At 36.5% G+C, this 12,215-nt stretch overlaps 1 protein-coding gene across 1 annotated transcript in view; it reads left to right on the top strand.

Moving 5' to 3' along the window:
• The window catches only part of DCHS2 (dachsous cadherin-related 2), a 316,790-nt gene that overhangs the window by 222,810 nt on the left and 81,765 nt on the right, over nucleotides 1-12,215 (top strand). Inside the window, exons 4-6 of the mRNA XM_031942473.1 lie at nucleotides 6,204-6,440; nucleotides 7,082-8,098; nucleotides 10,420-10,607. Of these exons, the coding sequence (XP_031798333.1) occupies nucleotides 6,204-6,440; nucleotides 7,082-8,098; nucleotides 10,420-10,607 (1,442 nt within the window). The remainder of the gene's footprint in view (nucleotides 1-6,203; nucleotides 6,441-7,081; nucleotides 8,099-10,419; nucleotides 10,608-12,215) is intronic.

Here is a 12,215-nt window from a genome sequence, read left to right as displayed (position 1 = left end):
ATATAAGGTCACAGATAGAACTTTGGATTGCCTCAGTCACCTGTCTCAAGCACTGCAAAATATTTTATTGCAATATAATTGCCATCATAGATCATTTCAAGACAAATAGTGTTATTGCAATCCATTTGACAAAGATTGATCATTTCTGAATAGATAAGTTTCTAGAATCCACAAGATGGGTGGAGGGGCCTTGACTACATATACATAATATCATACATATATAATGTGTTTATATATTTGTATCTATATAGTTATATATAACATATGCACATATAGACGTACAGACACAAATATATTCGTATATGTGTACATAAATAAAAATGCTTAGGGAATATATGTGTGTGTGTATATATATATATTCTTTTCAGATAGGAATCTGATAGGATGTATATAATCACATTTATATCTATCTATCTATACATATAATTCCTAGGTGTCTTTATTTGCCTTTAAGGTACCTGTCCTGATACTACTTGCCCATTTTTCTCATGCTAACCTTTTGCCTTCTTGGATTTTTTAATGTAGCCTCAATGAAATCTTATTCAGATTTTTAAACATTTGATATCTCCTCTCCGTCATCAGAAATGATCCTTAGGAGCTTACACTCTACTATGTGAAAAATAGATGGGAATTAGTTATGAAACTCATATACATTAATGACTTAGAAAGATTGTAATTTTTTTTCATTATCCAGGTTCTCTCACTATTAAACTAATTGTAGACAAAGTTGAGTTAACAAATTGCCCCCACATCCCCTCAATAAAAATAACAAAAACAACAAAAAACCCCACTACCACCACCAACAAAAATGTCCATTTTTTTTCCTGGAAGACCTTAAGGACTCTTAAGGAATTAAAACAAAGTTGAATACAAGAAATCTGTTTTTGAATCTTGCTACTCCTGTCTGTAAGATGTGTGGCATTTGGGTGTGTCTCCAGTGCCTCAGTTCTTTAAGAAATGGGGATAACAGTATTTCCAATTATATAAGGAATGTATTTTGTTAACTTTAAAACACTATAGAAATAATCACTCTCCCTTGCATCATTCAGCAGAAAGCCATCACACTTACCATGATATTTCCTCCTAAATTTTCCCTCTGATTTTTTTTTCCCCCAATAGGAATTGGAATAGTAGTTATAGTGTTGAGTTGGGTTCAAGAAGACCACAGTTTAATTCCCCACCCTGTCTGTACATTATGTGATCCTGGACAAAATCTTTAATGTTACTCCACCTCTATTTGCCAATCTTTGAAATGTGGATAATAAGAATACCTATCCCACAAGGAATAGGAAGGTACCTCAGAGGCCATGAAATTCAATCTCTTTAATTTACAAAGGAAAAAATTGAGTCTCAGAGAGCTTTTGTGGCTCTCCCAAGATCACACATGTAGGAAGTAACTCATGCAGGCTTAGATCTTCTCACCCTAGAGCCAGTGTTCTTTCCACTGTACCATGCTATATCCCCTTTCATCAGCTCAAAGTCTCATGCCTTCCACTAACTGTAATGCCTCATTTTTGCTGTATTCATTCACCATCCCACCTTGCCCTGCTCTTTGAAACATATTCACATTTAAATACAAAATTTAAAGTACAGTATATTTCCAGAGACTAAACATTAGTAAAAGTATAGCTTCTCTTTTGAAATACAATATAGTTTATCGTCCTCCACCTACTGAAACAAAAGTCTTTAATTAGATATTTCAGGTTTTTCCAAGCCTAGTGCCAGACACACAAAAAAGGCTTTGTTGATCTTAGGCATTTTCCAGCCCTCTTCTGCTTGCCACCAGTGGAACAGAGCCATTCCATGACAAAGAAAAGAGAATTTGCAAATGAAGTCCTTTCCTTAGTAATAATGATTAACTTGTGTGGAGTTTGGTGGCAAATTGATCTGGTGAGAGAATAGTCATCCAGAAACAACACTTCTCTGTGCCAGAATAGAGCACTTTACAAACCTTAATGAATATCCCCCACCCCTGAGGTTGTAACCTCCCCCAACATTTCACAGATGAGAGAGTAAGTAAAAGTGACCAACTTGGAGGCCACACAGCAAGTTGGTCAGAGAGGGTTTCTACCCCTGTAAAAGAAGGTTTGGCTAGAATTTGGCAAATGAGATTAACAAAGTTCTTGTTTATTCCAAATTGACTTGCCCTTCTTTAGAGAGCCCCCTTTTTTTGGCTGGGGAGCTTACATACTGAGGATGTCTTTCCTTGGTTTGGGGGTTGTCAGAAGTTTGGCTTCAACTTCTGAGCTTTTTGTGAAAGGAGAGATGGGTCTATTGGGTAACACATGTGGCCTTCTCAAGCAACACCTAGAGAAATTCAGAGAAAGGAGGATTGTGCCCAGTGTTGTCAAATTCTTTATATGCTATCATTGGTTGAGAGAAATTTGAAAAACTTCCCCCCTTCTTCTATTATCAAAGCACTTTCCTTTTGGCAAGCAAGGGCTCTCTTTCCTGCCTGAGTCCTCCTTGGAGTGTTTAAACTAATAGGTTCTACCTGCTAACTTTTCTCTTGGTAATGTGAACCATCACCCCAGAATGGTGTGAGAACTGGAACATGGCCAGCCTTGGCTCTTTGTTGCTCTATTCCCTATAGCCAAATCATGGAGACTTTGTACTTTAGTGATAAAACATTTTGATTAGGAAGGTTAACTTTTGTGGGGTGGTGAATATAATATGATTTTGATCAAAAACTTGCACTATTTTTAACTGATAGCCTAGCATACTCCATATATTTGATTGAAACTTTTTGGCCAAACCTTACCAATGATTCATTTTTCTAAGGCTATTGAATGCTTAGAGCATTATTCATGGTGTTTCCCAAAGGTTTAATCTATTATTGTTTATTTATTTTGTTGTTGTTCTGCAACTTAGTTTTGTTTATTTATTTTTGAATTTACTTATCTGTTATTTCTTTCACATGTCTATAGATAGAATTAAGTTCATAGAGTTTGAGCTAGAAATGCCTTTAGAAATCATAAAGTTCATGTATTCATTTTTCATATGAGGAAACTGAGGCTAAAAAGGAAGCAGGAGTGCAAGGGTTTGAACTTGAAATCTTTGCCTTGGGATTTAGTGTTTTTCCTATTATTCCCTGTTTCACCTTTTTTGTCCCCCTCGATGAAGTCAACTTAGAATGTTTATCCCAACTTTGCAAATTCTTGTGTTAGAACAGGACTCCTAAGGAGCTTTGTTTGCTTATTGTTACACTCTTCATTGATATTCATTACTAAAGCTTTTAAACATAGCATGAATTCTATTTTTAGAGAGGTGTCTCTTGCAATTACTTTTAAGGCTGAAAATCAAAAGGGCTAATCTAAACCTTCTTTGGCTGGTATGTGTTCTTGCTTCCTATACAGCTGAAGGTAAGGAGGCCTGCTATACTGTGCTTTGTCCCTTGCTGGTTTTGTCCATACCACTAACATTTTACGGAAGGAATTCTAGGTTTCTTAAAAAAATATCACTGTTTCTGCCTTCGTTGCTTATTCTTATGGCTTTAGCAAATGTGTCTTCAATACATTCAGTATATTTTGTGGAGAAAGCTTTTCAGAGGAGATCAATGAGAGAGTAGTATACTTTCACAAACATATTTTTTGAAAACTATCCACAGTGTGCTTTTTACTGGAAAGCCTTTAATATTCCTCATTACCTATATATTATTAAATATTCCTGAGTACTTAGCCAGAAATCCAAGGTCTTCTCTAGTCTAGTCTTAATGTACCTTTTTAGGCTTATCTTCCTAAATTAGGGTTCTTAACTGTTTTTACATCACCCATAATTAAGAACCAGTTTGACTGACCATATATAGTGAAAATAAAAATGTATTTTTTCCCCATCCAAGTTCATGCATTTTCTGAAATTTATCCACAAACCCCACAAGGTCTGTGGACCCCAGGCAGAGATAAGCTAATAAATATTTAACAATTGATTCTCTGTGTCACAGCTAGAATTAGGTTTCCTGGATCCCTGCCTTTATTCCTTGTTTATGAGGCAATTCAGAGAATACCCCCCTTTTCAGTGGTCTAGACTAGTGGTGTCTAAGTCAACTACAAATAGGGGGCCACTAAAATGTGCATAAAGTTCCCTGCAGGTCACATATTAACTTTGAAAACCACAAATCTTTCTTCCTCCCTCCCTCCCTCCCTTCCTTCCTTCCTTCCTTCCTTCCTTCCTTCCTTTCTTCCTTCCTTCCTTCCTTCCTTCCTTCCTTCTTTCCTTCCTTCCTCCCTCCCTCCCTCCTTCTCTCTCTCTCTCTTTCTCTCTCTCTTTCTCTTTTTCTTTCTTTCTCTTTCTTTTGTCTTTCTTCTTTCTTTTTTCTATCTTCCATTCATTCTTTTTTCTATCTATCTTCTCTCTCTCTCTCTTGCTTGCCTTACAGGTTATGGAACAGTCTCCTATCAGTCTCATATTCTCTCTTTGTCTAAAACTCTATGTAAAGTTTGAGCCCCACATGATTTGGGGGACCTGGGAGTGGAGCTTACAAATTGCTGCATATCCAAGAAACTAACCTGCCCATTGAGTTGGAGACAGTGTGTGGGAAAGATACTGACCCTATTGACTCCTGTGCTCTCATGACTGCCCTTCCTGGGTGACAGCATCAATCTTCAGAAACATCTCTCTTCCCTTTTGTCTTGCATGTATGTTTCTTCTTTTCCCCTCTGAATTATGATATTTTTAAAGGGAAGAAATTATGCTTTTTTAGTATAAGAAGTAATGTAGCATATAGTGAATAGAACATTGGGCTTGCAGTCAGGAAGATTTGAATTCAAATTCTACTTTAGAGACTTACTACCTGTGTAATCTTTGGTAAATTCCTTGTCTTCTCTGAAACTCAGTTTACTCATCAGTAAAATGAGGGTATTAAACTTGATGATCTTGAAGGGTCAGTTCAAAATGTTGTGAATTGAACATAGTAGTCACACTCATTTAATATGTTTTTGACAGTTATAAAAGAGATTATATTTTTGTCCTCAAAGAACCTATGGTTTATTTGGGGTAATGAAAATAAAACTGAAATAACGCTGGAACAATAAAACGCATGAGTGGGTAGTGTTCAGGTTGAAAGTGGATAGAGAAACCTTCATTAAAAAAGTGGGGCTTGATTGAAACTTCAGATTTTAGCAGGATTTGATTGGTCAGAGGGAAGGAAGACAGCAGGCAGGGGAAGGGACTAGTGGGAGAGAATGACAGAGGCACCCTGTTCCCGTCACAAATGGTTCTTTCTTTATCATACTGACACTATTACTCCAGTAGATTTGTGAAGTCACTGATGCTTCCAGTGGTACGATTTGTGATCACAGGCTCATAAGACCTTGGCACTAAATCTGAAAGGTCATTCAGGGTCTATCAAGGCCAACCTACTCATTTTGCAATTGAGGAAATACACACACAATATAAATGTATGCATGTATATGTAAATATATTATATATACACATATGTTTATTAATACAACAACACATAAAATTAGGAACTTCATTTTAATCTCTTTTGGGTTACACTTGAAAGTGCTATGGGTCACATTCAGCTCTGTATTCTACGTTTGATCCATCTTGCTTGCAGTTGTTGGTCTTTCATTCTTGAGGAGGACCAATGGCATCAGGAGAATGAAGTCTTGACTTGCCAGTGAATTGGGTTGAAGTAAGACCAGGCCATTCAAAATCATTAGCCTTGGGGCAGCTAGGTGGTATCCTGGATAAGGTACCAGCCCTGAAGTCAGGAGGACCTGAGTTTAAATTTGATCTCAGACGCGTAACACTTTTTAGCTGCGTGATCCTGGGAATGTCACTTACCCCCAATTGCCTCAGGGGAAAAAAAAACCCTGAAAATTCAAAATCATCAGCCTCACTCCTCCAGGTCATCAGATTGCAGTGGCAAGACAAAGATCAAGATGGCTGGCAATGGCCCTAGATGTAGTGGGAAACCTCCCCTTTTGCTTAGAACACTCCTGAATGGTCTACTGACCATCTCTCTGTAGTCAGTAGATGGCAAAGGTTAGACTGCAACAAAATGTTTCAGTCTACATCCCTTGAGAGAGTTATGGCTTGTTCAAAGATGCCTAATTTCTAGACACCTCTCCCCAGCTTCCCCCCTTTCACTTGGCATTTATTGATTACATTGCAAAGATCAAATTCCTCTATAGTACTCTTCAGATAGTCATTACAATCATTGTTTAAGATTAATTGATTCTCATTTTTGCTTCCCTTAGGGATTATTTATTTAGTATCAACTCTTAGTCACTTGGAGTCTACTAGTGTGTTTTTGATTGTCTCTGCCCGAGATGGTGGAGGGCTCACATCTGTAACTAATGCAGATGTTACCATCCACATCCTCCAGACCGCTCTGGCACCCGCAATATTTGAAAGGTCCAAATATGTTTTCTCCATTCATGAAGACATGCCTGAAGACAGCCCTGTTGGAACTGTGAAAGCAAGAGAGCCTTTGAGTAAGTGGTCATTTCTCCGATTGCATTTAGGGGTTTTTTGTTTGGCCCTGCATTTTAAAGTGATGAGACAATTCTTTCTTTCTTTCCTGACTTATTTCCCTATTTCCCTGACTTACTAAATACAATTTCCCAAAAGGGAACTTAAAAAAATAAATAATTAAGCTTCCACTTAAAAACATTTATTTCATTTCTTCCTGTTTTTACTTGTAAAAAAAGAACATTTTTATCCATCTGTAACTAAAAGAAGAGAATTATATAAATGAAATTGTTTGGGGTTTTTGTAATTAGAAAGAACCAGAGATCTTCTGAATATTTATCCCTTTTGTCTAATGTTAGAAAAATGAAAGATTAAAAAGAGAACACTGGTTTGGTCTTTGATTATTCATCATATGTTTGAGAGAAAAACCAAACATTCCCTGAATGACCCAACTGTGTTCAGTTTTATATGGTAAACAGGAGATGTTGTGGCAAGACTCCAAGGCCATGAGCAAGAAAATATTAAGAGTTTAGGAAGGAGTAACAGATTGCATTATATTCTTCACAGATGTCATATAGAATAGCAGTCAAATCTTTCTACTTATCAGAAATATTGTTTTAATTTTATTGCTTGCAATGATTACTTTTCCTCTCTTTTCCCTCAGATTCCTTGGAGACTGTATCTTATAGAATTTCTTCTGGGGATCCCTATGGGAGTTTCACTATTGACTCTAAGTTTGGTGTCATTCGTACCCAGAAGCAGCTGGATCATGAAACACAGCCCAGAGTTATCCTCACTATCCAGTCACAATTGGGAAGCTCTCCTGTTTATAGTAGCACCCAAGTCAACATCACTATAATTGATGTCAATGACAACCCTCCCATTTTTCGCACAGCTTCTGATGAGGTGAAGTTATTACAGAGTACATTGCCTGGCACAGCTTTATATATTGCTCACGCAGAAGATAAAGACAGTGGACAGAATGGATTTGTCCAATATGCTATTGAAAATCAGAGGTCAAGCATCTTCACCATTGATTCGGATACTGGTGTCATATACCTTAGTGGAACCATTGGGCAAGAAATGCATCAGGATTGGACTCTGTACATCAGGGCTAAGGACCTAGGAGTTCCCCCCTTAACATCTCTGTTGACTTTGACAGTGACTGTTGAAAAACCAGACTTGACACCTCCTTTGGCTTTTGAACACTTAGTCTATCAGGTAGAGATAAGTGAATTCCTTTTACCAACAACTCAGATACTTCAAGTCCAGGCTTTCTCATTAGAGTCACATCATAAAACATCCCATATTGTGTACTCACTGGAACTCAGCACAGATTCTGTTGCATTTGGCATTGATGATTCTACAGGTTGGATTTCTTTGCGGAAACAGTTAAACTATGAAGCATCTCAAATATACCATTTCAAAGCATTTGCCTGGAGCCTGGAAGACAGGTTGAGGCAAAATGTGAGTACAGCTATAACGGTTCATGTTCTAGATGAAAATGACAATTGTCCAATCTTTTTGCATGATGTCCTTTTTTTGCAAGTTGAAGAGAACCCTACACCTCAAGGGGTAATAGGAACAGTTGTAGCGACCGACAGAGATTCTGGAAAAAATGGACAGTTGTCATATTTCCTCTTGTCCGATGGAAAATTCTTCAAGATTAATCCCAACACAGGTAGGATTTCGTTGCCTTGCTTCTTTTCTCTTAACAAGTGTCATATCTTTTGTTAAGTTCCTTATGGTAAGAATTGTTTCACTTTTTGTATTTGTAGTCTTATTTCCTAGTGTGGTGCCTGGTACACAGAAAAAGGTTGAATAATGCCTTTTGATTGCTTGATCGATTAGATAGAGCATCGTATATACACATATGATTATAGCAGGGGGTCAGGAAGCAACATACATTGTTCCACTATTGTGTGAATTTTAGAAGTCAGAATTGAATGGCACTTTAGCAATTATGCTGTCTAAACTGGGAACACTCAATTGTACTTCACAGCCAAAGATTACAACACTATTATTCACACAGGCTTTCCAGTTTATGTGGATAGTATTTGATTCAAGTAGTGATAATATTTTTCACCTGAATTAGAGGCACAGACAGAAACCAATCTGGTGAGGTCCATGTACAAGTTCTGGAATTGTAGGTAGAGCTGTAAGGGATCTTACAGAGATTATCTTGTTTAACCCACTCTATTCATAAGGAAATAGAAGCAAAGGGTAGTTAAGTGACTTACTTGAGGTTTTTTAGTTTTTTGTCTGTGCTTTCCATCTCTCCTTCCCATGATTTCGAATTCTTCTTTCAGTAAATCTTTTGCAAAATGTCAAAATCATTATTCCCTGCACATGATCCTCATCAGTGTCAAGCTTTCAGAAATAAATCCATTGACCAGATGTCAAATAATCCTAAGGATGGATGTCTCTATTTACCCCCTTTTAAGAAAACACACACACACACACACACACACACACACACACACACACACCCCCTAAGGTGATAGCCCTTAGTAGAAGGAGATTTCTGACCCTCCAAGATCCCTTTCCATGCCTTCCAGGATTCAAAGATCTTATTATTTAAAGTTATTTGTTCACAATTTGCCAAACGAAACACGTGTGACAATCCATGAAACCACATACATGTTTCATCTTGCAAATGATGAATTATGTACATTGTTTATGAACTCTGTATGAGAGTTGCATTTCTAAGCAGCTCCCAATACCAAGTATCTTTATGCATAGAAATTAAGTTGCCTTACATTGTATAACTGTATAAATAACTGCAGAACAGATTTCTAGACCTTTTGTTCCAATATTTTTAAAAGATATAAATATGCCAGGTAGCATTATCTCTGTTAACTACTTTTCCCACATCTATAAAAAAGGTCCTTAATCTCCAACATTGAGTGTATGCCAGCAAACCTTAATTTGGTTTAGTTTGACAAAGACAGTGAAAGGAAATTACTTTTAAAGGGAGGTTGAGTAAGGGTACGTGACAGCATGTAGCTGCTATCTTAGGCATCATTCTTTAGCAGATACATTGGAACATAGCACCAGTATTAAAAAATAGTGTTCTAAGCTGTGGTAAAGAAAGCAGTGTAGACCAAGAACTAGTGTGAGTGAGTTAGTGCAAAGATCAGTATTGATGAGCAGGGGAATAGGCACAAAATTGTGAATGAGAAGCACTTTTGTTGCTTAGTGGGTCAGGGTCAGAAACTTAAGAGTCTAGGTCTATGATCCAGATATAGAGTCAACTGTGAATGGGAGAAAAGAGAGCGAATGAATTTAGATGATAAGTTTGGTGAATGGTGGGTGGGAGGGTAAGACCAACAGCAATGACGGATGGTGACAACAACAAAATATTTATATAGCATTTACTATGTCCCAGGCAGGGTGACAAGTTGGTACAGTGGATAGAGAGGATAAAGAATGAATCATCCAATGACCACCTTGTTGGTGGTGAGCCTTCCTCTATTCAGTTGACAACATTGTGTATTGTCAGTTCATTAAATTGGAACATAGTTTTAAATACTAAAAAAAATCATTATATACTCAACAGCCAATTTATTAATGTGTTAGTTAATGGCAGTTATCAATGTGTTAATGTTATACATTTATAGGCAATTAGATAATTCAGTGAATTAGTTTAAATCCAACCTAAGACATTTAATAGCAATGTGGCTCTGAGCAAGTCACTTAACCTTTTTGCTTCATCTGTAAAATGGGAATAATAATTATTGTACCTATTTCCCTGGGTTATGAGGATGTGATGTGATGTTATGTCATGAGGATAAAAAATAAGATGTTTGTGATGTTCTTAGTTCATTATCTGATACATAGTAGATGCTATATAAACTAGTTATTCATACTATTGTTAATTATTGTATATGGTATTTTATAGATTGTAGTGGATTCTATAGGGCTTTTTGAATATTGATATTTAATATAAAATTTTTGATATTCATTGTCTTGATCTGTTTTATTTTATCCTGTATCCCTTAGGTGAAATTATAAATTGGATGGCATTAGACCGGGAGCAGCAAGTACATCATCAGTTGACAGTTCTAGTGACTGATCATGGTTCCCCACCACGAAATGCCACCATGATAACTTATATCTCAGTTAAAGACCTCAATGATAACAAACCTTATTTTCCCCAATTTCTTTCTGGAAAAGAACTCAAAATTAAGGTTTGTAGAGCCAAGTAATTTTAAATGAATCTAGTAGGGAGAGTCCCTCTTTCTATGGGTGTGGCCTTGGACAAGCTATTACTTTCATCCTTTTCAGACTTGTTTTCTCAGCTATAAAATGATGAAATTGCATTTAGAGGATATTGAAGGTCTCTGGAGCTCTAGAGCTTTACTGAGATTCCATTTTTCCCACCCACATAAGAGTATGCATCATTTGTTTTGAGCACCATCTTGTGGTAAAAAATTTGAATTTTTCAAATAGTATCTCAGTGAACAGTTTATTTCATTCACAAGTAATCATTGAACCAGATCTTTACATTTTTTTCTCTGCAAAATAAAGCCTAATTATGTATTTTTACCATTTAGAGGCTATTAAAGGTGGTTTTCTTATCATCACACAATACTGACTTTTAATTAAAAAGATCACTTTATGATGAAAAAAAATATTGTCCCTGTCCAGAGAGAGAAAAATGATGACCTCTCAGTACAAATTCAAGTACAATTTTTTTCACTTTCTTTATTTTTCTTACTGTTTTTGGAAATATAGCTAAAGCAGAAATAAGTTTTGCAATATTTCACATTTATAACTGATATATTACTGTGGCTGGCAGATGGAATGGGAGAGGGAAAATTTAGAATTCAAAATTTAAGAGAAAAAGAATCTTAAAAATAAATATTAAATTGAAATGTTGAAAGATAAAAAGATCGATAGATAAATAGATCATCTTAGCAATCATTTAGGAATTTGAACTGCTCTCTGGAGATATGGAAGCTTTGTACTGATCTCCCTGTGCCCACTAATCTAGTATCTTGCTTCCTTTATCCCACTCCACTTCTTCTCCCCCCTCTCACCCTACCTCCATGTTGCAACCAAAGCTAACTAGATATCTCAAGAATCATCTCACGCTAACAAATCTTGTTAACACAGTACTTTAAGATTGACTCAGTCATTCTATTTTTATAGAACCTTACTAAATAGACCCCCAAATGTGTTATTTCCGTCACTTCATTGGGTCTGTATCCACTTTATCAGGTGTACTTACTTCACCTGGATGAATTCTGACTTCCTCACACTAAACACTTAAATTTGTTAAGGAAATTATATTTCTGAGCTAGATGTTCAAGTTAGGGACCATACAAGTACTCTAAAACTCATTATACTTGTACCCTCTGGGTCAGTGAAATAGTGTCCAGATTTGTGCATGGATTATAGAAATGTGGAAACATGAAATCTGCCTACATGGCTAGGAGATTCAAGACAAGCTGCCCATGTCTGAGGAGGCACATTCTTTGTCCTTGCAGTAAGGTTTTGCATTTTTCTTCAGTGTGATTGTCCATGACAACCCCTTTGTGTATAACCTTTATGGGCAAACATATGTACCACTTTTTTTTTTTTTTCTTGGTGCCTTGACAAGAAAGGCTTAGCTGTAAAAGGATCTATAATGAGAAGGTGCTGGAATCCCCAAAGGAAATTCAGAATCTCAGTGTTTTCAATTTCCTTGATTTCCGTCTTTTAAAGAATTATTAGAATCTGTCAAATACCCTATAGGGCAGTTGGTTTGTCTTTAAATGGATCTCTTTAAAATGTGCAGTTTGGCATATTTCCAT

Source organism: Sarcophilus harrisii, chromosome 6, assembly GCF_902635505.1.
Source record: "Sarcophilus harrisii chromosome 6, mSarHar1.11, whole genome shotgun sequence".
Classification (NCBI taxonomy): Eukaryota; Metazoa; Chordata; class Mammalia; order Dasyuromorphia; family Dasyuridae; genus Sarcophilus; species Sarcophilus harrisii.
Note: the sequence above shows the minus strand (reverse complement) of the source record. Positions and strands in the feature narration are given on the sequence as shown.